The sequence below is a fragment of the Bos grunniens genome, chromosome 25 (genome assembly GCF_055505025.1).
Source record: "Bos grunniens cultivar Pamir isolate PY7600 chromosome 25, Bosgru_T2T1.0, whole genome shotgun sequence".
Taxonomy (NCBI): Eukaryota; Metazoa; Chordata; class Mammalia; order Artiodactyla; family Bovidae; genus Bos; species Bos grunniens.
The window spans coordinates 13,483,207-13,506,273 of record NC_141189.1 but is presented as its reverse complement, the minus strand read 5'-3'; the positions used below and the strand labels follow the sequence as shown (position 1 = coordinate 13,506,273).

General features: G+C 45.1%; 1 protein-coding gene across 1 annotated transcript in view; it reads right to left on the bottom strand.

The window, feature by feature from the left end:
* GALNT17 (polypeptide N-acetylgalactosaminyltransferase 17) overlaps positions 1 to 23,067 on the bottom strand; it is a 428,470-nt gene that overhangs the window by 171,256 nt on the left and 234,147 nt on the right. The window contains exons 4-5 of the mRNA XM_086376802.1: positions 22,211 to 22,385; positions 18,734 to 18,931 (exon numbers count right to left, since the gene is read on the bottom strand). Of these exons, the coding sequence (XP_086232928.1) occupies positions 18,734 to 18,931; positions 22,211 to 22,385 (373 nt within the window). The remainder of the gene's footprint in view (positions 1 to 18,733; positions 18,932 to 22,210; positions 22,386 to 23,067) is intronic.

Below are 23,067 nucleotides of genomic sequence, written 5' to 3'. Positions count from 1 at the left end.
AAAAAAAAGCCATGTGAAAGCATTCAATATGTATTCCCAAGAAAAACTCCTGCTAAATTAGAAAGAAAATTTCCCTAACTGGCTATCTCTTCAAGATAAATATCCAGTCTTAGGCATAATGGTGAAACACTCACAGGAATGAAATAAAGATCTGCTGTCACCATTCATATTTAGTATTATTCAGTAGGTTTCAGTGGAGGCAATAAAAAAGTTAAATATAGTGAAAGGAGAGAAACAAGAAACTTTATGCTTATTTGTTCACAATGTAATGCTCTACCTTGAAAAACAAGAAAAGGAGCAAAAATTATTAGAATTATAAAGACTTCAGAATTATTTCTAATGAAAGTTTTTTTAATTGAAGTAGAACAGACCTACAGAAAAGTGTGAAATCTCGAGTGTTTGGCTTCTATCAGTTTTCACAAATAGAATACATCCATTTAAGCATCATCAAGTCAAGAAATAGAAGATGACCAGTGTCCCAGAATCCCTCTGTGCACTCTCTCAGTCATGACCTTCTTGTCTGCTCACATCCTGAGTAACAACACTGCAGATTAGCTGTGCTTGATTTTGAAATTTATATAAAAGAATGAAACTATGTATTCTCTTTGGGAACTGGATTCTTTGATTTAATATTATGCTTGAGAGATATGCATGCTTTTATTTTTAAAATGTAGCATTAATATCCTCAGATAATATATTGTAGTTATAAAAAAAAGAACCGGGTACTGTAATAAAAGATCAGTTAGAGAATCAATACAAACTCTTGAAAATTGAAATGCAAAAATGGGAAAAGAAAGTTAAGGAAATTTCCGAGAAAGTATAGTCAAAACACAAAAAATGAAAAATAAGAAAGTAAAAGATAAGAAAATCAGAGGATCAGTCCAAGAGATTCAACACCCAAATATTAATAAAAAGAGTTGCAAAAAAATGGAGAACACACACACAGAACATCAACAATGAACATGAGTTTCCATTGGAAGGTTCTACTGAGGGTTCAGTATCATGGATAAAAAGTAAATCTCTCCCAAAGCACATCATCTTGAAATTTCAGAATACCTGGGATAAAAGGATTTCTAAAGAGATAAAGATAAGCCACCTTTAAAGAACCAGCAGTCAGAATGACCCTGGACTTCCAAATAGCCACTTTGGAAGTTTGGAGACAACAGAACATACGAGGAAAAATCTTTCCAAGTGGAAAGTGGGAATCTAGGTATTTTTAGATTCACTAAGACTAAAAGATTTGCTTGAAGACATGCATCACTAAAATGAGGGAATAAGCCAAGAAAAAAAAAAAAGGAAGAAAAGACATGAGGTCAGAACATGGGGGATACAATATAGGTGAGAAGTGAAGGGAGCCTGAGCACCTGTGTTTCAGTGCGCAGCCAGTTCTGGTGGAAGGGGTCAGAGCACTCTGGAAAGTTTTCTTTCAAAAAGATGAACTGGATGGAATCTAATGTGACTGAGAGGATTGAGAGAGAATTCAGACAAGAGATAGAGGGTTTGGGATGGAGTTAGTGAAAAGTACCTAGAGAACAAAGTAAGCAAACAAACAACCACAAAAAGGCAATAATTAAGTACACAGAAATCAAAAAGCTGTGCAGGAAAAGCGAAATAACCAAAATATACCACTTGAATAAGCTGCAAGTAATTATAATAATGTAAATATTAAAAATGATCTAGGAACTTCTCTGGTGGCCCAGTATTTAAGACTCCACACTTCCACTGCAGGGGATGTGGGTCCCACCCCTGGCTGGGGAACTAAGATCCTGCATGCCACAGGGCATGTCCAAAAATTTTTTTAAAAAGATAATAATGTCTTAAAAAAAAATAAATGATCTGAACAAAATTACAATACAATTATAATGGAGGATGGGGGAAAGAATGAGAGGATGTATAAATGCAAATGGGTGTGAGTGAATGACAAAGAGTTACTACATCATCTTTCATAGTAGGAAGTTAAGAAATCACACTTACACCTCAAAAAACAAGAAGTAGAACTGTAAGTATGGTGACGGAGAAGTAAACAAAAGGATCATTTGCAAGAGTGGAGAGTGATGCCCCTAAAGAATGAGCAAAGCCTTGTAGAAGATATGTTTGACTTTTTAAACACATCCATCTATAACCTTTATAAAACTACAAAATAATTTAAAACATGTAAGAAACTAATGAAATATTAATAGTGGTTATCACTGGGTGGTGTGATTATGAGTGATTATCTAATCTTCCTTTTTATTTTTAAATTTTTTCAATGAATATTAAACTTACAATGCATACATAATACATTTTACCATGAATACTTAATAAAAAAGGTATTTTTACAATGTGATTTTAAAATTCTCTAGTCTCCTCGTCACTGCCCTTGTTCTTCTCTGCTGGGCTGGAAGACAACATCTGGATTAGAAGCAGGGCAGAAAATTATTCTTATTTTTTCACCCCTGAAAGCCTATAGACAAATTACAGAGCTCTAATTTCATGGCTGTCAGCCTCAGCTCCTCCTTCCTTATATTCTTTAGGATTTGAAGTCTCTGCAATTTCGAGTTTCTTCAAGCCAATATTCCAGTTTTTCAGAGATAACAAGATTTAAGGCTTTTTTTCCCCTCTTCTATGCATAGTTATTTTTAAGAAACTACTATAGGGTTTTGGGAGAGGAGAATGTGGATGTCCTGGTCACATAAAAATTCAATCAATGAAACCACCCTCTTTCACAACTCAGAAGCATGTATATACAAGGAGATACACCTAGACAGGGGTTGGAAAAGTCAAGGCAACCATTTGGAGTCAAGGAAAGTTACATATCAGCCACAGAGGCACAGAGGTGGTCTGAAAAAGTTCAGCCCTTCAGGCAAAATCACTGCATTTGAGGGTCCCAGCAATTTACAACCAGAGCTCAGTGATCCCTTGGGAAACTAGGAATCCAAAGGGCCATCTTGGGGCTAGGGCAGGGGGCACCCCAGGCCAAGAGAAAGCAGGATTCAGAGGTGTGACTCCAGGGCAGGCAGGCAGGCAGGCACTGCAGACACTTCCAGAAGCCTAGGGCTCACTGCACAGCTGGTATCCCAAGTGACCGACTGGCCAGAGTGAGAAAGGCCCCAGCTCTCAGGAAGTCAGAGGAGTCTATGAACTCGCTGGTGGACTGGAGCGTGTCAAGTGGGGACACCACCCTAGAGCCTCGTAGAGGGAGTAGAATGGGAGGAGCGGTGGCAAGTGGAAGGAGGGAGATCTGGCTAGGATGCTCAGTGGCTCACACTTCAGGATGGGAACCTGGCTTCTCAGCTCACAGCGCAGTCACTGGAGTTGCACCTTGACCCCCATATGTCAGATGTCCTGGCCCAGGACCTAGGGCAGAGCTGGGTGTGCAGACCAGAAGGTATGGCAGGGTCTCAGAGGAGCCAGAGACAGAACAAGCTGGGGGCCTGAGGCAGGGCTGATCAAACACATGGGTCCTTACTGCTGTCCACACTTGTCCTCCAAAACCCGGGTGAAGCAGGGCTTGGGGCACAGCCCGCCTTCAGAAATGCCCTTCTCTTTGCTCTGCAAGAGGCAAAGCCTTCAGGAGGTGATGTTCCACTCTGAGCTCCAAGGAAGCAGACCACAGCTCTTACGATTTGAGAGAAAACCCTCTTGCTCCACTAAAGCCAAGTACTGGAACTGGTGCTGGGGAGAATTCAGAAGGGCTCAGAATAAAAGCCCACAGTTTTCCTACCTAAGATCTCATAAGGAGGAGACAAGGGACAGGAAGGTAGCGAGAGGGGACAGGTGCCCAGTTTTGGTCCAGAGAGAGAGGTAGAAATGTGTCTGATAGTGAGGTTGGCACACAAGTCAGGGGAGGGAGGTGCTTTGCTCCCATTTTCCATGGAGACCTCGAAAGGAGACTGCCCCACAGGTGGCCTTATATCCATGGGGGACCCATCTCATCCACGTGACCATTATGGTGTGGTGTGGCCATGTGACAGGAGGCTCAGCTCCCATGGAGGGAAGGGGGCTGAGTGAAAGCCAGAGGAGCAGCGGGGGGTCCCCCTCCCAGGAGATGAGCCTGCAGCAGAGACTAGGAGGGGTGGGGGGGAACGTGACCTAAGCTCAGGTGTCTGAAGCCAGTATGGGCCACGAGGGCCTAAGGAGACAAGCCCTCATCACAGTTAGGCCAGCTGCACACATCTGCCAGTGACAATAGTCAGGAGGGCTAAGGACACTGTCCAAGGGAAAGAGAGACACACAAAGACCCTGAGGCTTCTGCTCAGCCATTTAGGGCAGGGGTCCCCAACGCCCAGGCCATGGACCAGTCGTCCTCAGCCTGTTCAGAACTGAGCAGCACAGCAGGAGGTGAGCAGTGTCCCATTGCTTCCCAAGGCTCACATTACCACCTTTCCCTGCCCTATGTCCATGGAAAAATTGTCTTCCATGAAATCGGTCCCTGGTGCCAAAAAAGTGGGAGCTCACTGATTTCGGGGAAATAAGTCCATGTGTCCTCACACACTCAGAAACCATCTGAGATGAGCATCGTTTCCTGAAGAGGCCGAGCATTTCCAAAGAAATGAACTATTGCTAGTAACCCAAACCCAGCAGCAGTCCTTAGCCCCTTTCTGAACTGGCTGAGCCTGGCATATAGTAAGGGCTTAATCAGCATTTGCTGGAGAGTGAATGAATGATTCCGTAGTCTGCTCTTCCCTGTCCAAGACAGATTTAAAACTATGGAAATTTTCTAACAACCTAATGGCAGAAGTGATAATTTATCTTTTCTCTCCACATCAGAGCATTTAATTGAGGAGAGGATACCAGAGATGGCGAGGAAAAGTTCATGTTCATCACCTTTCTTTGGCCTCATTGCCTTTTTACTTCCCTTTACTTCATCATCACCTACCTCACTGTTGGGATGCCCTGTAGCGGGTGGGATGGGGTTGTATGTGGAGAAGGAATTGTCTGGATTAAGAGTTACTGTCAGCTTGTTTTTCAGTACAGATGAAAGCAACTTCCTAGAAACCTTTACCGAGCAATGGCAAAATAAATGATTACATGAATGATGAATGAATCGATGAATAAATAAATAGACACCAAACTATTGAATTAAGATAAACTGAATCAGGATAGGAGGTGGGGTTGACCTCTAAAGTGAAAAGCTGTCACCTGCTGGGAGTCATTCTCAGAACCCTTCCCTCCACCTGAAACTTCAGGTATGGCTGGAGCATGGGACTGGCTCACCCCCCAGCCAGCTGTGTTTAGGAAACTGCCCACAGCTACCATGTATGTTGCAGTCAGAAATTCAGTGTTAATAAAAGACACTCAAGAAACATCTCTCTTTTTTCTTTAAGTTAAACTTCTTAGGAACCTGGGGTCCATTGAACTTCATGCACAGAAGTCAGACTCCAAAATGCGGACTTGAGCATACCAAGTCTATAAAGGGCCTCCTGGGCGGGGTGAGCTTTCCTGGGCCTCCCACACCACCTGTTCTCAAAAGACTTTGAAGGGGCTTCATCCTGCAGAACTGGTAGTTACATTGTTCAAAACAGCAAGGCAAGCTGGGCGCAGCCTCTCTGCTGCTATGAGGATATGCCACCAGGGTGGCTGAAGACACAGGAGCCTGGAGTTCTCGGAGAAAATGAAATGCATTGCCCCTGACTTCGCATGTGCTTGGTTGCAGAAGCTATTTTTAGAGCCACGTTGGCAGCAAAAAGAGTGAAGACTGTGACCTAAAACTCCAGAGAGAGATTGCAAAAGTGTCAGCCTGAATCTCTCTACTTTGAAAACATCTGGGTAAAAACTCCTGCAGCTTTCAAAACGGTGCTGGGTCCCCAGGATGAAGAATGTCTCCGTGTCCAGGAAGGTAATAGCAAATGGTCATTTGTGTACGCAGGGCTGCTGACAGTTCATTATTTGGGGGAAAAAGTCACTACAGGCTCTGCCATCAGTGCTTATGATGAACTTCCTGAGCTTGGAAAGAAACTATTTGCTTTCTCTCCCATCTAAGAGAAATGAGTCCTGTGTTCCTGAATTTCCAGAAAAGAGGGGTGAAAATGGATGAGGGCTAGGCTCCAAGTGGAGCCTTGGACATAAAGGCTGTGCCAACTGGTAAGGCCTGAAAGGGACTAACCAGTCTTGAAAGACAGAAACCCTCCCCAAGTGCTCTGAACTCACTCTGAGAGTCTCGTCCAGTTACTTTTTGGGCTTTGAGGGTGGAGTGGAAAAAAGCAACGAGAAGAAAGGGCAGGGGAAAGAAGTAATATAAAATAGCCCAGAAGGACTTCCTTGGTGGGCCAGTGGTTAAGAACCTGCCTGCCAATGCAGGGGACACAGGTTCAGTTCCTGGTCTGGGAAGATCTCACACGCTGCAGGGCAGCTAAGCCCCTGCAGTGCAACTACTGAAGGCCACGTGCTCTGAAGCTCTGCTCCGGAACAAAAGAAGCCACCGCAACGAGATGCCCGAGCACTGCAACGAAGACCCAGAGCAGCCAAAACAAATAAATAAATAAGTAAAACGAAAGAAAAAGAACCCAGAAGACAATACAGTCTGGAATCATCAAAAAGGAGGGACTAAAGCTATTAGAATTAGAAGCCGGAGCCTACTTCTCCCGACATACCTGAAATGATACCCATCCAGCTCCAACCAAAGAGGAACCTGAGTCCTACTGTTGCTTCCCCACCAGATCAATTTGCTAAAATTAATGGTACTGCTGCTCCCCTATTCGTGTCCAGGAATAACTCAGGAACAAGACATTTAACTCAGAGATAAAGCGTCTTCCATTTTTAAAAATCTGGCTTCCCTGGTGGCTCAGATGGTAAAGAGTCAATGTGGGAGACCCAGGTTTAATCCCTGGGTCAGAAAGATCCCCTGGAGAAGGAAATGGCAACCCACGCCAGTATTCTTGCCTGGAAAATTCCATGGACGAAGGAGCCTGGCAGGCTACAACAGTACGTGGGGTCGCAAAGAGTCGGACATGACTGAGCAGTGAACACTTTCACTTTTCAAAGTGAAACTCACCTGCTCTCGGCAGCCCACCACACTGAACCTCTATGTGGGTGAAGAGGAAAACCTTCCCAACTATTCAGATTCACCTATGTAGCTGCCGTGAGCTGTCACAACACACTTTGGTTGATGGAGGCAAGATGATGCTTGTCAATGCCGAGAACAGTCACACTGCAAGCTCCACTCTTGCTCCAGGGCACTGCCTAGGAATTTTGCTTCCAAAGGAAAAGTGTCTAGCAGTGATAACAGTATGTCACGCAGAAAGAAAAACTGATTATTCAGATGGCATTGAAGGTACAGAGTTGATGTCAAGAAATACCATTAATTTCCCAAAAGCACCGTGTTCACCATTGTAAAAGCGTAGTTCATTCTATAATGAACAGCCTCCCTCAAGAGACTCACTTGGCAAATGTGGGTCCTTTATTTTTCTGTGCAAATCCCCATGGCATTAAAAATGCCTCTCCTTAAAAGGGAACCCTCTTACACTGCTGGTGGGAATGTAAATTGGTGCAGCCACTATGGAGAACAGGATGGAGGTTCCTTATAAGACTAAAAATAGAGCTACCACATGATCCAGCAATCCCACTCCTGGGCATATATCTGGAGGAAAACATAATTTGAAAAGGTGCACACCCCAATGTTCACTGCAGCACTGTTTACAATAGCTAGTACACAGAAACAATTGAAATGTCCATTGACAGATGAATGGGTAAAGAAAATGTGATACATATATACAATGTACAACTAATCAGAAGAATAAAATAATGTCATTTACAGCAATATGGTTGGATCTAGAGATTATCATATTAAGTGAATTAGGTCAAAGACAGGTATATAATATTGCTTACATGTGGAATCTAACAAAATGGTAGAAATGAACTTATTCACCAAACAGAAATAGAGTCACGGATGTAGAAAATAAACTTATGGTTACCAAAGGGGCCAAAGGGGGGACAAGATGAGGGGTGCTGGGACTACTCTGCCTTTGTCTCCACACCAGACCCTGAACACCCACAACTATATACAGACTACTATATACAAAAAAGATAACTAATAAGGACCTACTGTATAGCACAGGGAGCTCTACTGAATACTCTGAAAAGAATCTAAAAAAGAGTGGATATATGTGTGTGTATAACCGATTCACTTTACTGTACATCAGAAGCGAGAGGGGCATGAAACCTCACAGCTGACCAGTACTGACTGAATCAACACTTTCTATCAACAGGGCTCCTCTAGGACTGTCCCCTGAAGAAAGCAAGTAGAATTCTGAAGAGGATTTTCAGCTGTAAATTTTCCCATGTCTTGCTTCTGCTGTAGAACTCTATTAACCGAAACATTTAATTATCTACAACACCTCACACCATAAACTCAGAGAGCTTACAATTAGAGCTTTTCATCTGAGGGACCAAGAGCTTTGTTATGAAAATTTTCCACTATAGGAACAATATACCTTCAAATGCTGGGTAGGTTTTATGGATAAGAAAATTAAAAGCTCATTTATGCAGATGGTGAGTGACCTGCCTAATGACACAGGCCCTGTTGGTGGCAAAATCGAGCAAGGCATTCCTATTATTGGGAAAATGTCGGGGGAAGGAAAAGAAGGTGGAGGATGGTTAGCTTTTCTACCATGATTCTTCTCTTCCTGAATTGTGACAGGCTTCCCTTGGCCCCTGTGCCAGACTCTTTTTCTGACTCTCCTTTCCTAGATTCAAACTGAAGTCCTGAGCACTGTGGTCTTCAGACCCAGTCCTTTACCCACAGTGCACTGCACTTTGTCAGTATTCATATACACCATCCAGGTAGGTCAATGGTAATGGTGGGTCTGTCTGTGTGAGATATTCAACTTCTGCCCAGGATGTGCCATGGCTTCTGAATCCCTGCTTGGAAGTCAACCATGACAACTTCACTGCTCTGGAATTGGATCCCAGTTTTATCTCCTTGTGTTCTCTGTGTTGTCCTGTCCTGCCACTTCCCCTGCTCCCCAAAGGGGACACCACACAAGACTCTGAGCCAAGAATTAAGATCTGACTATCTTCATCTTGTTGCAAGATTGGCCATCTGCTATCTGTCGATGGCCACCAGGTCCTAAGGTAGAATTCACATTCTGTACGATCCATTTATGTAAAGCCTACAATTCAATAGATTCTAGTATGTGCACAGAGTTTTGCAATCAGTACCAAAATCAATTTTGGAACATTTTTATCAAGCCCCCCCAAACCCTGTTTGTTCTCATTAACAGTCATTTCTCCCACCACTCGTCTCCCACCCCTAGGCAACCACTAATATACCTTTTCTCTCTCCCAATTAGCTTTTTATTCATATTCATTTTGGCTCATTGGATCAATGGATGGAGCCCAGACTCCTCTTTTTGATCTCCTGTTTCAAGTTACTCAGGCTTCCATCTTCCCTCTGCTTTATTTTCCCCTTCATTTTTAAACACACATTCTCTACCTTTGTCTCCACACCCGACCCTAAACACCCACAACATCCTTGCTGTGCTGTCAGTAGAGGAACTCAGTGGACTTGAGTTGCCCAAACTCTGCATATCCCAAAGGAAGAACTGACCCTTGCCAGGCTCCTTAAAGATAACCACTAAACCCTTGGAATAGCCTGCCCAATAAGGGTGTCTTTGAGGCCCTGGGTCATGCTGTAATTAGTTCAACTTCTGCAGAGGGAGGTGGGGAGGAGTGGAGACTGAGTAGCCAAGTTCAATCACATGGGTGCTCCATGCCTACAGGACTGACTCCCAGTAAAAACCAGGAATACCAAGGCTCCAGTGAGCTTCCCCAGTTGGCAATACCTTATGTGTTGTTACATGTCACCTCTGGGAGACTAAAGCACTACCTGTGCAACTCCACAGGGAGAGGATAACCAGAAGCTCATGCTTGGTTTCTCCTGGACTCAGCCATATGCCTCTTTTTGCTTGGCTGATTCTAATATGTATTTTTTCACTGAAATAATCCATAACCACGAGCATGATTGCTTTTCTGAGTGGTATGAATCCTTATAGTGGATTGTCAAACCCAAGGGTGGTCATGGAGACCTCAAACACACTCATTTTCTAAGCTGACCTCTAATTGTGTCATCTTCCATATACTTTCCCAGGGAAAATCCCCTGCGGCTTATAAGACTCAACAAGTCACCCCCTTTCCAGAAGAAAGAGCACAGTGTGGAAGGGCATAGACTCTGAACCCACTATATCCAAATCTCAGATTCATCTCTTACTGGACGTGCAACCTTGAATAAAGTGCTGCTCCTGCGCCTCAGTGGCATACCTGTGAAATGAGAATGGTAAGAATACTTATCTCATAGGGCTAGTAGGAGGTGTACATGGATTTGTATTGTGTAAAACAAAAGAAAAATGCAGGCATATAGAAAATTCCAGCATTATTGATGGTTTTTATAAGCTTTCCTAGTCACTCCAGGTTGCTCAGTGGTAAAGAACCCACCTGCCAATGCAGGAGGCACAAGAGATGTGGGTTGGATAAATAAAAAGCTAATTGGGAGAGATAAAAGGTATATTAGTGGTTGCCTAGGGGATGTGGGTTGGATACCTGGGTTGAGAAGATTCTCTGAAGAAGGAAATGACAATCCACTCCAGTATTCTTGCCTGGAAAATTCCATGATCAGAGGAGCCTGGCAGGCTACAGTCCACGGGGTCTCAAAGAGTCAGACATGACTGAGTAAACGAGCACGTGCACAGGCACCTGAAACCACGGCACTCACAAAGCTTCCCCGCTTCGACAAATCCGCGTTTACCTGCACTAATGTGTGATTATGCACACTTGAGCCATGTGTCTCCAGCCAGCCCAGGAGCTCCCCTAAGAGGATCGTGCAATCCATCATTATGAACCCCCAGCCCTGGAAGTTTCTACCACAAGGCTGAACACACAGTTCCTAAAATATATTTGCTGATGCAAAGGAAAGTGAAAGTGAAAGTCACTCAGTCGTGTCTGACTCTTTGCGACCCCACAGACTATACAGTCCATGGAATTCTCCAGGCCAGGATACTGGAGTGGGGAGCCCTTCCCTTCTCCAGGGGATCTTCCCGACCCAGGAATCGAACCGGGGTCTCCTGCACTGCAACCGGATTCTTTACCAACTGAGCTATCGGGAATGACAGCATTATTTCCAAGTCTAAGAAGAGCTGATTCTTCACGTGAAGATTTCCTCTCTGTAAGCTAGTCATTCTTCCTCTACAGGAAAAAAATTACCTTCTCCTTTTGTATACATTTGCACACAGAATTTGAGATTCCAGCAGCTATACATTTCCAGGACAGCCCTTTCAACTCTGAGTCTAACAGGCTCTAATGGTCCCTGTACCTTGTAATTTATGATCAAATTATATGTTGGATTAAGGATTGCTAATTGTTAATCATCAGCTTGAATTAGTTATTAATGAGTAATGTCACTAATTACAGGGTCACCTAACACAGAGCAGGCGGGCACCACTGGCATATCCCAGAAGATGCCTGATGAGTCAGCTTCAGCCAATGCCCTGAAAGCAACGTGCTGTGAAACATCCCACCTCTGACAACTCCACACACCCTTCCCTCCCATGGTCAAAGTCATGAGATTATACAGCTGAAAAGAACTGTGAAGATCAGTGGTTCCCAAGTCGTGAGCTACAGACATCTGAAGGCTGCTGAGCTAAGGCAGGTGCCCAGGAATTCATGGTGCCTTCAGGCTAAAGATATTATATCCCTCTTCCTTATCATTGCTACTATTTTTCACATCTATGGACATAATGCTATGAATAATACAATTTAACTTGGCATTAAAGCACAATAGAGTTCTAAGCAGGTTTTTGTCAAGAAACCGTCATGGAAAATCTATTGATTTTACATTTCTGGGCCCCCAAAGCAGTCATCAGTTAGTTTGGGGGTTCCTGGTCAGCTCACCCATTCCCATTCCTCTTGGCAATTATTCCAGATCTTTATTTTTTAATGAATTTTTAATAGGAAGATAATTGCTTTACAATGTTGTGCTGGTTTCTGCCATACAACTATGTGAATCAGCTATTAATATACATACACTTTGCCAACAAAGGTCTGTCTAGTCAAGGCTATGGTTTTTCCAGTGGTCATGTATGGATGTGAGAGTTGGACTGTGAAGAAGGCTGAGCACCGAAGAATTGATGCTTTTGAACTGTGGTGTTGGAGAAGACTCTTAAGAGTCCCTTTGATGCAAGGAGATCCAACCAGTCCATTCTGAAGGAGATCAGCCCTGGGATTTCTTTGGAAGGAATGATGCTAAAGCTGAAACTCCAGTACTTTGGCCACCTCATGCGAAGAGCTGACTCATTGGAAAAGACTCTGATGCTGGGAGGGATTGGGGGCAGGAGGAGAAGGGGACGACAGAGGATGAGATGGCTGGATGGCATCACTGACACGATGGACGTGAATCTGGGTGAACTCCGGGAGTTGGCAATGGACAGGGAGGCCTGGCGTGCTGCGATTCATGGGGTCGCAAAGAGTCGGACTGAACTGAACTAAACTGATCCCTTCTCTCTTGAGCCTCCCTCCCACCCACCTTCCCCATCCCACCCCTCCAGGCCATCGCAGAGCACCGAGCTGAGCTCCCTGCGCTAAACATTTACACGTGGTAGTGTGTATGTTTCAATGCCGCTCTCTCAGATCATCCCACCCTTTCCTTCCCCTGATATGTCCACGAGCCCTTTCCTTCCCCCTCCAGGCCCACAAGCCTGTTCTCCTATGTCTGTGTCTCAATTCCTGCTCTACAAATAGTTTCATCAGTACCATTTTCTTCTGGCTCCACATATACGCATTAATATACAATATTTGTTTTTTCTCTTTTTTGACTAATTCACTCGGTATAACAAGCTCTAGGCTCATCCATCTCAGAGACTTTTGTCATTTTTTTCTGTGGCACCTAATTCAAGATCTACCTTTTACTCTTAGCAATGATTTCCTCTCAATTCATAAGGAAAATGTGGGTCACCCAGCATAAGCTTTCTCTTCTGGCTCTTCAAGACCAAACCACTCTTCGTGTCCTTGACTCCACCCCCTACTCCCTCTTCCTTCCCAATCAGCGCCACCCCTCCTTTCTGTGTCCTCAGACCCTCCTCCTCTCCTTGCTTCGTGCCCTCAGCTGTATGTACTGTGTTAAAATGGGACCTATTATGCCCATGTTGTATTTCCCTCGTAGCTCAGTTGGTAAAGAATCCACTTGCAGGTCAGGAGTCCGTCCCGCAATGCAGGAGACCCCGGTTCGACCCCTGGGTTGGGAAGATCCTCTGGCGAAGGAAATGGCAATCCACTCCAGTATTCTTGCCTAGGAAATCCCATGGACAGAGGAGCCTGGCAGGCTACAGTCCATGGGGTCGAAAGAGCGACAAAACCACCACGTCCATATTGGGGCTGAGGATGTTCGGGCAATAGACGCTGTATTTCAAGAAATCATGCAAAAAGAGGTCCAAAGCAGATAATCAAAAACCAGCTAGCTGACAAATGAGAGTGAGTAAGTGAAGTCTGGGAGAGGAATATGTCTGGAAAGATTCTCTGGAGTGAGCTGTACCCTCAATCGCCTCTCCAAGGAGAGAGGGTGGTATCCTACCATCTAACCCCAAGCCTGGTGGTCAGCGATCCTGGCAGTGGAGAAACACCCTCATTGGTGCCTGACTCGTGCTAAGCAAGGGAAAGGTGGCTGGTGGGGCAGATGGGGACCCTGTGTGTGGAAGTAGCCCCTCTCCTCCCATTTAGGACAAAGATGTGTGAATCCTGGAAACCAGATACGGAAGCCAGAAAAGATGTTGATCCGTCACTCATCCATTTTTTCATTCACTAAATAGTTTCAGCATCCCTGCGAAGTGCTAAGTACTTATTATTCTCCGGAATTACAACAGGAAAGCTGCAGTCCTGGCTTCATAAAGCATGTAGACTAGTAACGAATTAAGAATGATAAAGAAAGGGTCTTCCACTGGGAGAAACAGGTTGAATATCTAGCAGTATTTTTTTGTGTGTTTTGTTTTTTGGCCCTGATTACCAAACAGGAAGGAAAAAATACATAGGAAGAAAGAGAAAGAAAAGAGTAAAACGGAAAGAATATTCATCCCCTGAATGCAGCATCTCCTATATTTGTATTGCCTACCGGGAAGACTCAGTAGCTAAAGATTCATCCAATCTAATGCCATTTGGATGGTGAAAAAGTTCTCCTCACCCCATCCTTTACCAGATTAAAACCATTACTATTAAAATACTGAAATCACAAGGAGAATGGGAAACCATCACATCCTGACATTTAAGAAACAGTATTGTATCTGCTTAATAACATCAGAAGGGCCATAAAAAGTCCTTCCTTCAGTTAAATATCTCCATCAACTATTAACAGATTAAGCATTTCATAAGTTATGATACATTAAAAAGAGATCATTAATATTCAATTCTATTGTGTACATCAGAGATGCATGTCATGTTAACGACTCATGATCATGACTCCATTTTTTGAGTCTTCTTAAATGCATATTAGTCATCTTAATGTTACGTAAAATAGAAGATCAATTTTTTCCTAGTGCCTCACATATGTAGGGATAGTTGTGTGTTCTGGGCATTATAAAGCACTGTGTGTGTGTGTGTGTGTGTGTGTGTGTGTGTGTGTGTATGTGGACTCAGTAGCTCAGTCACGTCCGACTCTTTTGTGATCCCATGGACTGTAGCTCACCAGGCTCCTCTGTTCATGGAATTTTCCTGGCAAAAATATGGGAATGGGTTGCCATTTCTTCCTTAAGGTGATCTTCTCAACCCAGGGATCAAAGTGGAGTCTCCTGCATCTCCTGCATTGGCAGGCAGATTCTTTACCACCGAGCCACCTGGGAAGCCCCAAGCAGTGCACTGCATCCATTTCTTTTCCACTGTCACACTTTCATTCCCTTATCTGTCACGGCTGGAGGTCAGCCTCCCTGTGTGTCAGGGAGGAAGCAGTGCGTGGCCAGAAATATGAAACTGACTTTGAATCCATCGCATGAACCCTGTCCCTTCAAGATCTGAAGGCCTTGGGGTCTTTAGGCATGTCCCATTTTAATCCTGTTACAATACACATAACAAAATGTACTGTTCTTAATCATTTTTGTGTGTACAGTTCAGCAGCGTTAAATACATTTGCAGACTGTGCAACCAGATTCCAGAACTAATTTCATCTTGCAAAACTGAAACTCTGCACCCACTAAATAACAAGTACCCACTTTCCCATTCTCCCCAGCCCCTGGAAACCACCACTCTACCCGCTGGCTCTCTGAATTTGGCCATTCTAGGTACTTCATAGGAATGAACTCATATAGTACCTGTCTTTCCATGACTGGTTTATTTCACTTAGCATATAGTGCCCAAGGGTCATCCATGTTGTAGCATGAGTCAAAATTTCCTTCTTTCTTTCTTTTGTTTTTTAAATTATTTATTGACTGATTTTTGGTGCATTGCATCTCCCCTGCCTCACGTGGGCTTTCTCTAGTTGTGGTGGGCAGGGGCTACTCTCTAGCTGCAGTGCGTGAGCGTCTCATTTTGGTGATCTCTCTCTCGTTGAGAGGCAAGGGCTCCAGGGCATATGGGCTTCAGTAGCTGCTGCTCTAGAGGGCAGGTTCAGTAGGTGTGGCGCACGGGCTTTAGTTGATCCTCAGCATGTGGGATGGTCCCAGACCAAGGATCGAACCCGTGTCCCCTGCGGTGGCAGGCGGATCCCTATCCACTGTACCACCAGGGAAGTCCTCTTTCTTTTTCTTAAGGTTGAATAATATTTCATTATAATTTTGTTTATCCATTATCTGTTGATGGACATTTAGGTTACTTCCACCTTTTGTTGATTGTGAACAACACTGCTATGAACACGAATGTGCAAATATTCCTTTGAGACCCTGCTTTCAACTCTTTTGGGGTATATTCCCATAAGCAGAACTGCTGGACCATATGATAACTCTGTTTTTAATTTTTAAGGATGGTTACACTGTTTTCCATAGCAACTGCACCTTTTAATCTCCCCACCTGCAATACTCAAGGATTTCAACATCTCCACATTCTTGCCAACCCTTGTTATTTACCTTTTTAAAAACTATGGTAGCCATCCTGATGGGTGTGAAAGGATATCTCAACCAAATATCCCTTAAAGTTATGCTCTGGTTTTCAAATAATACCTTAGTGATGAATCTACATTATTATTTGCAGAAATCTGAGAGTGCAGCCCTGCCACAGTACACGAAGCCACTGAACATCTAGGCTGGGATGGGAACTGAGCTATGAGACAGCCCCAGCTGAGCAAGTTATTAGCCCCAAAGGTTACCTTCTCTGTTACATAAAATCGGCTCATCGGTAGCTCTACCCTAATGCAGTCTGTCAGCTTTCAATTTGTGCTAGAAAATAAGAGAATATGGAACAAGGGTTGTTGCTGTTCAGTCACTAAGTCGTGTCTGATTCTTTGTGATCCCATGGACTGCAGCATGCCAGGTTTTCCTGTCCTTCAGTCTCTCCCGGAGTTTGTTCAAATTCACATCCATTGAGTCGATGGTGCTATCTAAACATCTCACCCTCGGCCGCTCTCTTCTTCAGCATTCAATCTTTCCCAGCATCAGGGTCTTTTCCAATGAGTCATCTCTTCGCATCAGGTGGCCAAAACATTAGAGCTTCAGCTTCATTAGTCCTTCCAAATGAATATTCAGGGTTGATTTCCTTTAGGATTGACTGGTTTGAACAGGGATCAGTCCATTTCAAAACTCTACTCTGGTTTATCAAAATTTTATAAACTAAGAAAGAACTTCATGGATCCTTGCAGAAAATCCTCACTCCTGTTCCACAGTTGCCCCTTTATACCAATAAACACAGCCCAAAAACAAGGGCAAAGAATCAATAAGATGGCCCCTTCCATCTCTTTGAACATAGAACCATGAAGATATTAAATAAGTTTTGATTCTCACATAGAACTCATAAAAAATATTGAACCATAACTCAGGTAACACCTTGTTTGAAAATCAAAGCATTTGTGGTGGGTTGAACAATACCCCCTGCTCCCTTCCTCCCAAAAAATATCCATATCCTCATCTCTGGAACCTGCTTATGTTAGCTTATATGGAAAAAAGGGCTTCACAGATATGATTAAGTACAGGATCTCAAGAAGAGGGAGATTGTTATGGGTTATTCACATTGATCCCAATTGTCATCACAAAGGCCCCTATGGGAGGAAGTCAGGAAAGTCAAGGGAAGAAGGTAGCCACGTGATGAAGGAAGCAGGGGGAGAAAGTGATGCAGTAGCCATGAGCCAAGGAATGAGAACAGCCTTTAGAAGCTGGAAAAGGCAAGGAAGTGGATTCTCCCTTCCAGTCTCCAGAAGAACCCACCTGCAGACACCTTGCGTTGAGCTCTGTAAGGTTCACTGCAGATTAGTGCAGTGCCTCTAGGACGTAAGAAAATAAATTTCTGTGCTTTAAGCCAGGGGTCCCCAACCCTTGGGCCATGAACCGGTACCGGTCTGTGGCCTGTTAGGGACCAGGCTGCACAGCAGGAGGAGAGCTGCAGGCAGGCGAGCGAGCAAAGCTTCACTGTGTTTACAGCGGCTCCCCATCACTCACATTTCCTTCCATCAGATGAGAGGAGGCATCAGATTCTCATGGGAGTTTGAACTCTACTGTGAACTACGAGTGTGAAGGATCTAGGTTGTGCGCTTCCTTATAAGAACCTAAAGCCTAATGATCTGATCCTGCATTATGGTGAATAATAGTGTATACGGTGTACAATTATTTCATTTTATGAAAGTGAAAGCATTAGCCTCTCAGTCATGCCCGACTCTTTGCAACACCATGGACTGTAGCCCACCAGGCTTCTCTGTCCATGGAATTCTCTAGGCAGGAATACTGGAGTGGATAGCCATTCCTTTCTCCAGGGGATCTTCCTGACCCAGTTATCTAACCTCGGTCTCCTGCATTGCAGGCAGATTCTCTACCATCTGAGCCACTTCATTATATATACCACTTCATTATATATCACAACGTAATAATAATAGAAACAAAGTGCATAATAAGTATAATGGGCTCCAATTATCCTGAAACCATCTCCCCTACTCCCGGTCTGTAGAAAAACTGTCTCCCACAAAACCGGTCCCTGGTGCCAAAAAGGCTGGGGACTGCAGCTTTAAGCCAGTAAATTCATGTTCATTTATTACAGCAGCCACAGGAAACGAATATGGCATCAGAATCTACCAACTTTATTCACTGTCCCTTATATTTCACCTTCCCAACTGGTCCGCCACAAAGGACTTATCTCCTTGCCTCCAAGGGAAGCTGGCTGGGGTTTGGGGCAAAAGTCCTACCAAGCTGTCCAAAGGCCCTGGGTTACCCGTTGGGGGAGGGGGGCAGGTACCACACAAAAAATGTCCTTTGTGTACGTATTCCTACATCACGGCAATTGTAAAGCATCCAAGTATGGAAAAGTCCCAGGAATTAACACCTTTTCAACTCCATGCTTAAAAGCTCCTGAACACAGTTCAACAGAATACGAGGAAGAATGAAAAAATGTGAGCATTTCTATTGACTGCCATCCTTCAGGACTGCTGTTTGATAAGCTGAGGCAGAAAATTTTTAGTGAAAAAGAAGCAAAATGCAGCATCCTTTCTCAACAAGAAAACTTCAGTGGGAAAACATCCCAAATCCTCAAGCAGCTGTTTTCCCCACTGCGGCTCCATCCCCAGGTGGTCTCTCCCAGCCTCTCTCCCTCCCTCCCTGGCCTGGGATCTGGGGACGCAAAGGCCTCCGGGGCACAGGCACTTGGCACAGACCTGATGGGGAGGGAAGGGTCTCCGGCGTCCCACCAGTCTTTCGGGGGGCTGATGTACATGCACCATAGCTCCCAGCTGTACCCGTGGGCCGAGTTCTCATACCGCTGCACCTCGAAGGTGTCCTGCTTGATGTTGTCGATGGAGGGAAGGATCACACGCTTCCGGTTCTCCTGGATCCGCGAGAGCACTGGTTCGGCCCTGAAACACAGAGAAGTAGAAATAAAAACCTCTCTCCTGGGCTTCCCTGGTAGTCCAGTGGTTAAGAATCCACCCTGCAATACAAGGGACACCGGTTCCATCCCTGGTCCAGGAAGACCCCACATGCGGCAGGGCAACTAGCCTGGGGGAGCTGCAACTACTGGAAACATCCTTTAGTAGACCCTGCAGTATCAACTCAGGTCCAAAGTTAGTATCACGGGCTCCTTAGAGCCGTGCTCTGCCACCAGAGAAGCCACCACAATGAGAAGCCCGTGCACCCAGCGAAGCGTAGCCCCCGCTCACCACAATTAGAAAAAGCTCGAGTGCAGCAACGAAGACCCACTACAGCCAAAACATAAAATAAATACAATTTAAAAAAAGCTCACTCCTGAGGCTCACCTGCACCCCCACTGGCTCAGACCTCAAGACCACAATGAACAAAAGCATCCTAGCTGAAGGCTGGGCTTTGGGCAGGCTGGAACTCACAGGGAGGTGGCTCTAGACGGATCAAGTGGCTTTAAATGAGCCCCGTGGCCTGCAGCTCAAGCCCTGGCCCCTGTGGGGTCACCACAGTGTCACCTGGGCTGGCTTGAAAGGCCGGAGGCGAGAACTGAGAACCCAGGGCCTCTGCCCCAGCAATTCTGGCCTGTCTTTTATACCCACAGTGTCTAAGTCAAGGCCAGGCCCTCCTGAGAGAACCTGCACTGCCCTGCAGTTTCGTGGTTTTCAGTTTCCCCTCTGGCACTGGCCAATGCCTCTGGTTTTCTTTTTCCTGCAGGAGCTGAACTGTCTTTCCCCAAATAGGTCACTTCTACCCGAGATGGCCTGGTTTCAATATGCATTTCACTAGCTTCTTTGTGCGTGTGACTATTTCCGTTGTTTTAATTGATTATTTAATTGATTTCTTAAAAGGCATGTAATTGGATGGGTTAGGGATGGCAGGCAGGAACTAATTGAATGTAAAAGTGGGCAGAATCCTGCTCTCAGCGAGCCTGCCTCCTCAGGGCTGCAGCAGGAGAGAGGCAGGGACCTGGCTCAGGGTTCAAGGAGGAGCCCTGCCAGCTCAGGAGAAAGCAGATGGCCAGACACCCTTGCCAGGGTGTGTTCTCCGAGGCAGATGTAGGAAGGGATCGTTTCCCACATTCGAGAAGGAAAAGATGGCTCTCAGAAACCAGGGCATTAATCTTCCTGCTTAGAACAGAGCGCAGGCTTTGGAAGGGAGTCAAGCGAAAATCCCATTCCTCTGCATTATTTGGAAGAATAATGAGAAAGCTCGGCCTCCATCCCATCTCTTTTCATTTGCAGCTATTGAATTACCTGTTGGCACATCTCATCTTTCTATTTAAAATGAGCAATAAAATATACCCAGAGCCATTTACTGCCTCTGATACTTTTGCACACGCCATAGAAGCTGATGCCAAACGGGACTGACTTCTCACGATTTCTAGATGTGCTTCAGAGCTCTGCCCCTTCCAAGTCCTCACTCTTGCTGTTGTCCTCCAGGAATGCCCTTGTGCCTGGGCAGGAAGTCTAGCCACCCACATACAGTGCCACCTCTCCCAAGAAGCCTGCCTTGATTTCTCCCAGTAGACAACTCATCCCTTCCACTCTTAGACCATCTTCTCCACCATATTCAAGTCACTCCAATGACATGCTGTCCAGGAATGTGGAGGTCAAGACAGAGAGGAACAGGTGGGCATGTGAAATAGAAGGCAAAACCAGCTAAAGCTGGAGGGGGATTGGATAAGTTAACACAACATGATGGAGAGATAAGAACTGAGTGATGGGGGCATGGTGGTGCCACCTGATTGGACAGGAAAGAAATGAGGAGAGGATGATGTGGAGGAAAAGGTGAGACAGGGCAAGGCTAAGGCTCCATGTGCTCAGAAGGATTCTTGCTCAAGAGTTTCCAAACTTGAGTGAGCAGCAGCCTCTGGGTCGGGGCTGGTTAAAGCAGATTGCTGGGTCCCACCCTAGAGCTTCTGATGTCATAGGTCTGGGTGGAACCCAAGGATATATATTTCTAACAAGTTCCCAGATGATGCTGGTCTGGGGACCACACTTTGAGAATGATTACAAGATAACAACGAGGCTCAGGGGAGGTCAGGGCTGCAGACCAACTTGTTGTATCAGGGTCTGACAGCAGCAGAAAAAAAACAAGGAAGAAAACTGGGCTCTGAGATGGTAACAGACGCCTGTGTGCACGGGAAAGGGCCAGTGTTAACAGTGACCCCAGGTTCCAAACCATTGTGTGCTCATGTGCAAAACCATCCTTTTATCCGGCCATTAAAAGGATTCTACAGTTGGTTTCAAATAAAGAATAGATATTTCAGTGTTTAATTAGTGATGGGACATGGGCTTTTCAAATAGGGTACTGTGAGACGGCTCATATTCGAGATGCCATCATTCCTTTTTGGGGGCTGTATCGGGTGGCACAAGGGATCCTAGGTCCCCAAACAAGGATCAAACCTGGGTCCCTTGTAGTGGAAGCATAGGGTACCAACCATTGGACCACCAGGGAAGTCCCAACATTAATGAAGTTAAAGACTCTGCTTCTTACTAACCCTCTGCAACCTGGCGTAGGGGTTTAACCTCTGACTTGACTTACCATTGGTTAGTTAGAAATAATCATATAACTGTAAAGCTCGAACCTAATTTTCACACGCTCGGTGACTGATTGGGGCATTGTGGATGCTTTACTCTCTTACATACAAAATCTTCTCCTCCGTGTGTGCTCCCCAATTTCTCTCATATTGTTCTTTTTACCAGGAAATCAGGCGGGGCATATCGGCAGAGAGAAACCCTCTCCTCCTCTAAATGATGTTAAAGACAATCCCATAAATTCTAGGAAGCTTTGCCTGAGTAGGCAGAATTATAAATGAATCTCCCCCACCCCGTAATAGTTAACCATCCTCCCCAGAAATGGAAACAAACAAATCAGCAAAAGAGAACATCAGGAACATGACCGCTTTGTCTTCTTAGCGAGGGTCATCTTGAGTTCTGTCTAACTAATATATCATTTTCACAGGGATTTTCATGACGGTAATGATAGGATGATGATGGCAAGAATGACGATGACAGACTGAGTAAACAGCAGATGTATTTCTCCCTGCTTCCAGTTTTATCCCAAACTACGGTCTCACCTTCTTTTTACCCGCCCTTCCCCATTCTTCCCGGGGCCCCAGAAGAAACAGGCAAAGTGCGTCCACCTCCCAGACTCCAGACCTCCTGACCATGCTGCAGGTCCCAAGTGCTTCCGGGTTTTAGCCTGTGACCTACCAGCCAGCGGTGAACTCCACGTGGGCATCAAAGAAGCCAGTGACCTGGCCGGTGGCCACCTTCCAGCCCTCAATACGAGCTCGGATCAGTCCCTCTCTCTTCTGGTTTCTCACCACCTTCACCAGCCCGGGGTAGCGTTTGTGGACATACTCCTCCAAGGGGGCCTTCAGCTCCTCTGCAAATGACAAAACAGGAAGATCCATAAACAGGTCAAACGTGCATCCAACCCATTGTGAGACCAACGGATCTTCAGACAGTCCAGAGACTCCAGAGAAGTCTGCATGTTAGTCATTTTAGTAAAAAGGACAACTGGGTCTGTGTGAGTCAGAAGGTATCTCTGACTGATGTCCTTTGAGATTTCTTTTCTTTCTGCTCCCCGCTCCTTCCTTGGCCAACATTCCTGTGCTCGCACTGTCTCCTGGGTCCTGTTTATCCACTTTATATGTTTTTTTCCATCTGCACATACACTAGTCCTCACAGGATGTGTTCTGGGAGGTCCAGACCCATCGTTACACCCTAGACGCAACATTAACAGGGTTTGTGCTTTGGTCATAAGAAGTAAAATCTTCGCCCAGCAGTAGAGACGCTACCGTGATGGCAAAAGAAATGCCAACAGGATTGAACACTCCCTTCTGCCACCAGCAGGTGGTACGAAGTGCATTATTTATATGATCTAATTTAATCCTTACAGCAACCTAGGTGGTTGCTAGATTAATCCCATTAATTTACTAGATGAATTCCACTTTGCAATTAAGGACAGTCTTAGGAAGTGGGCTGCCCTGGTGGTCCAGTGGTTAAGAATCCACCTTGCAATGCAGGGGACATGGGTTTGATCCCTGGGGAAGACCTCACAAGCT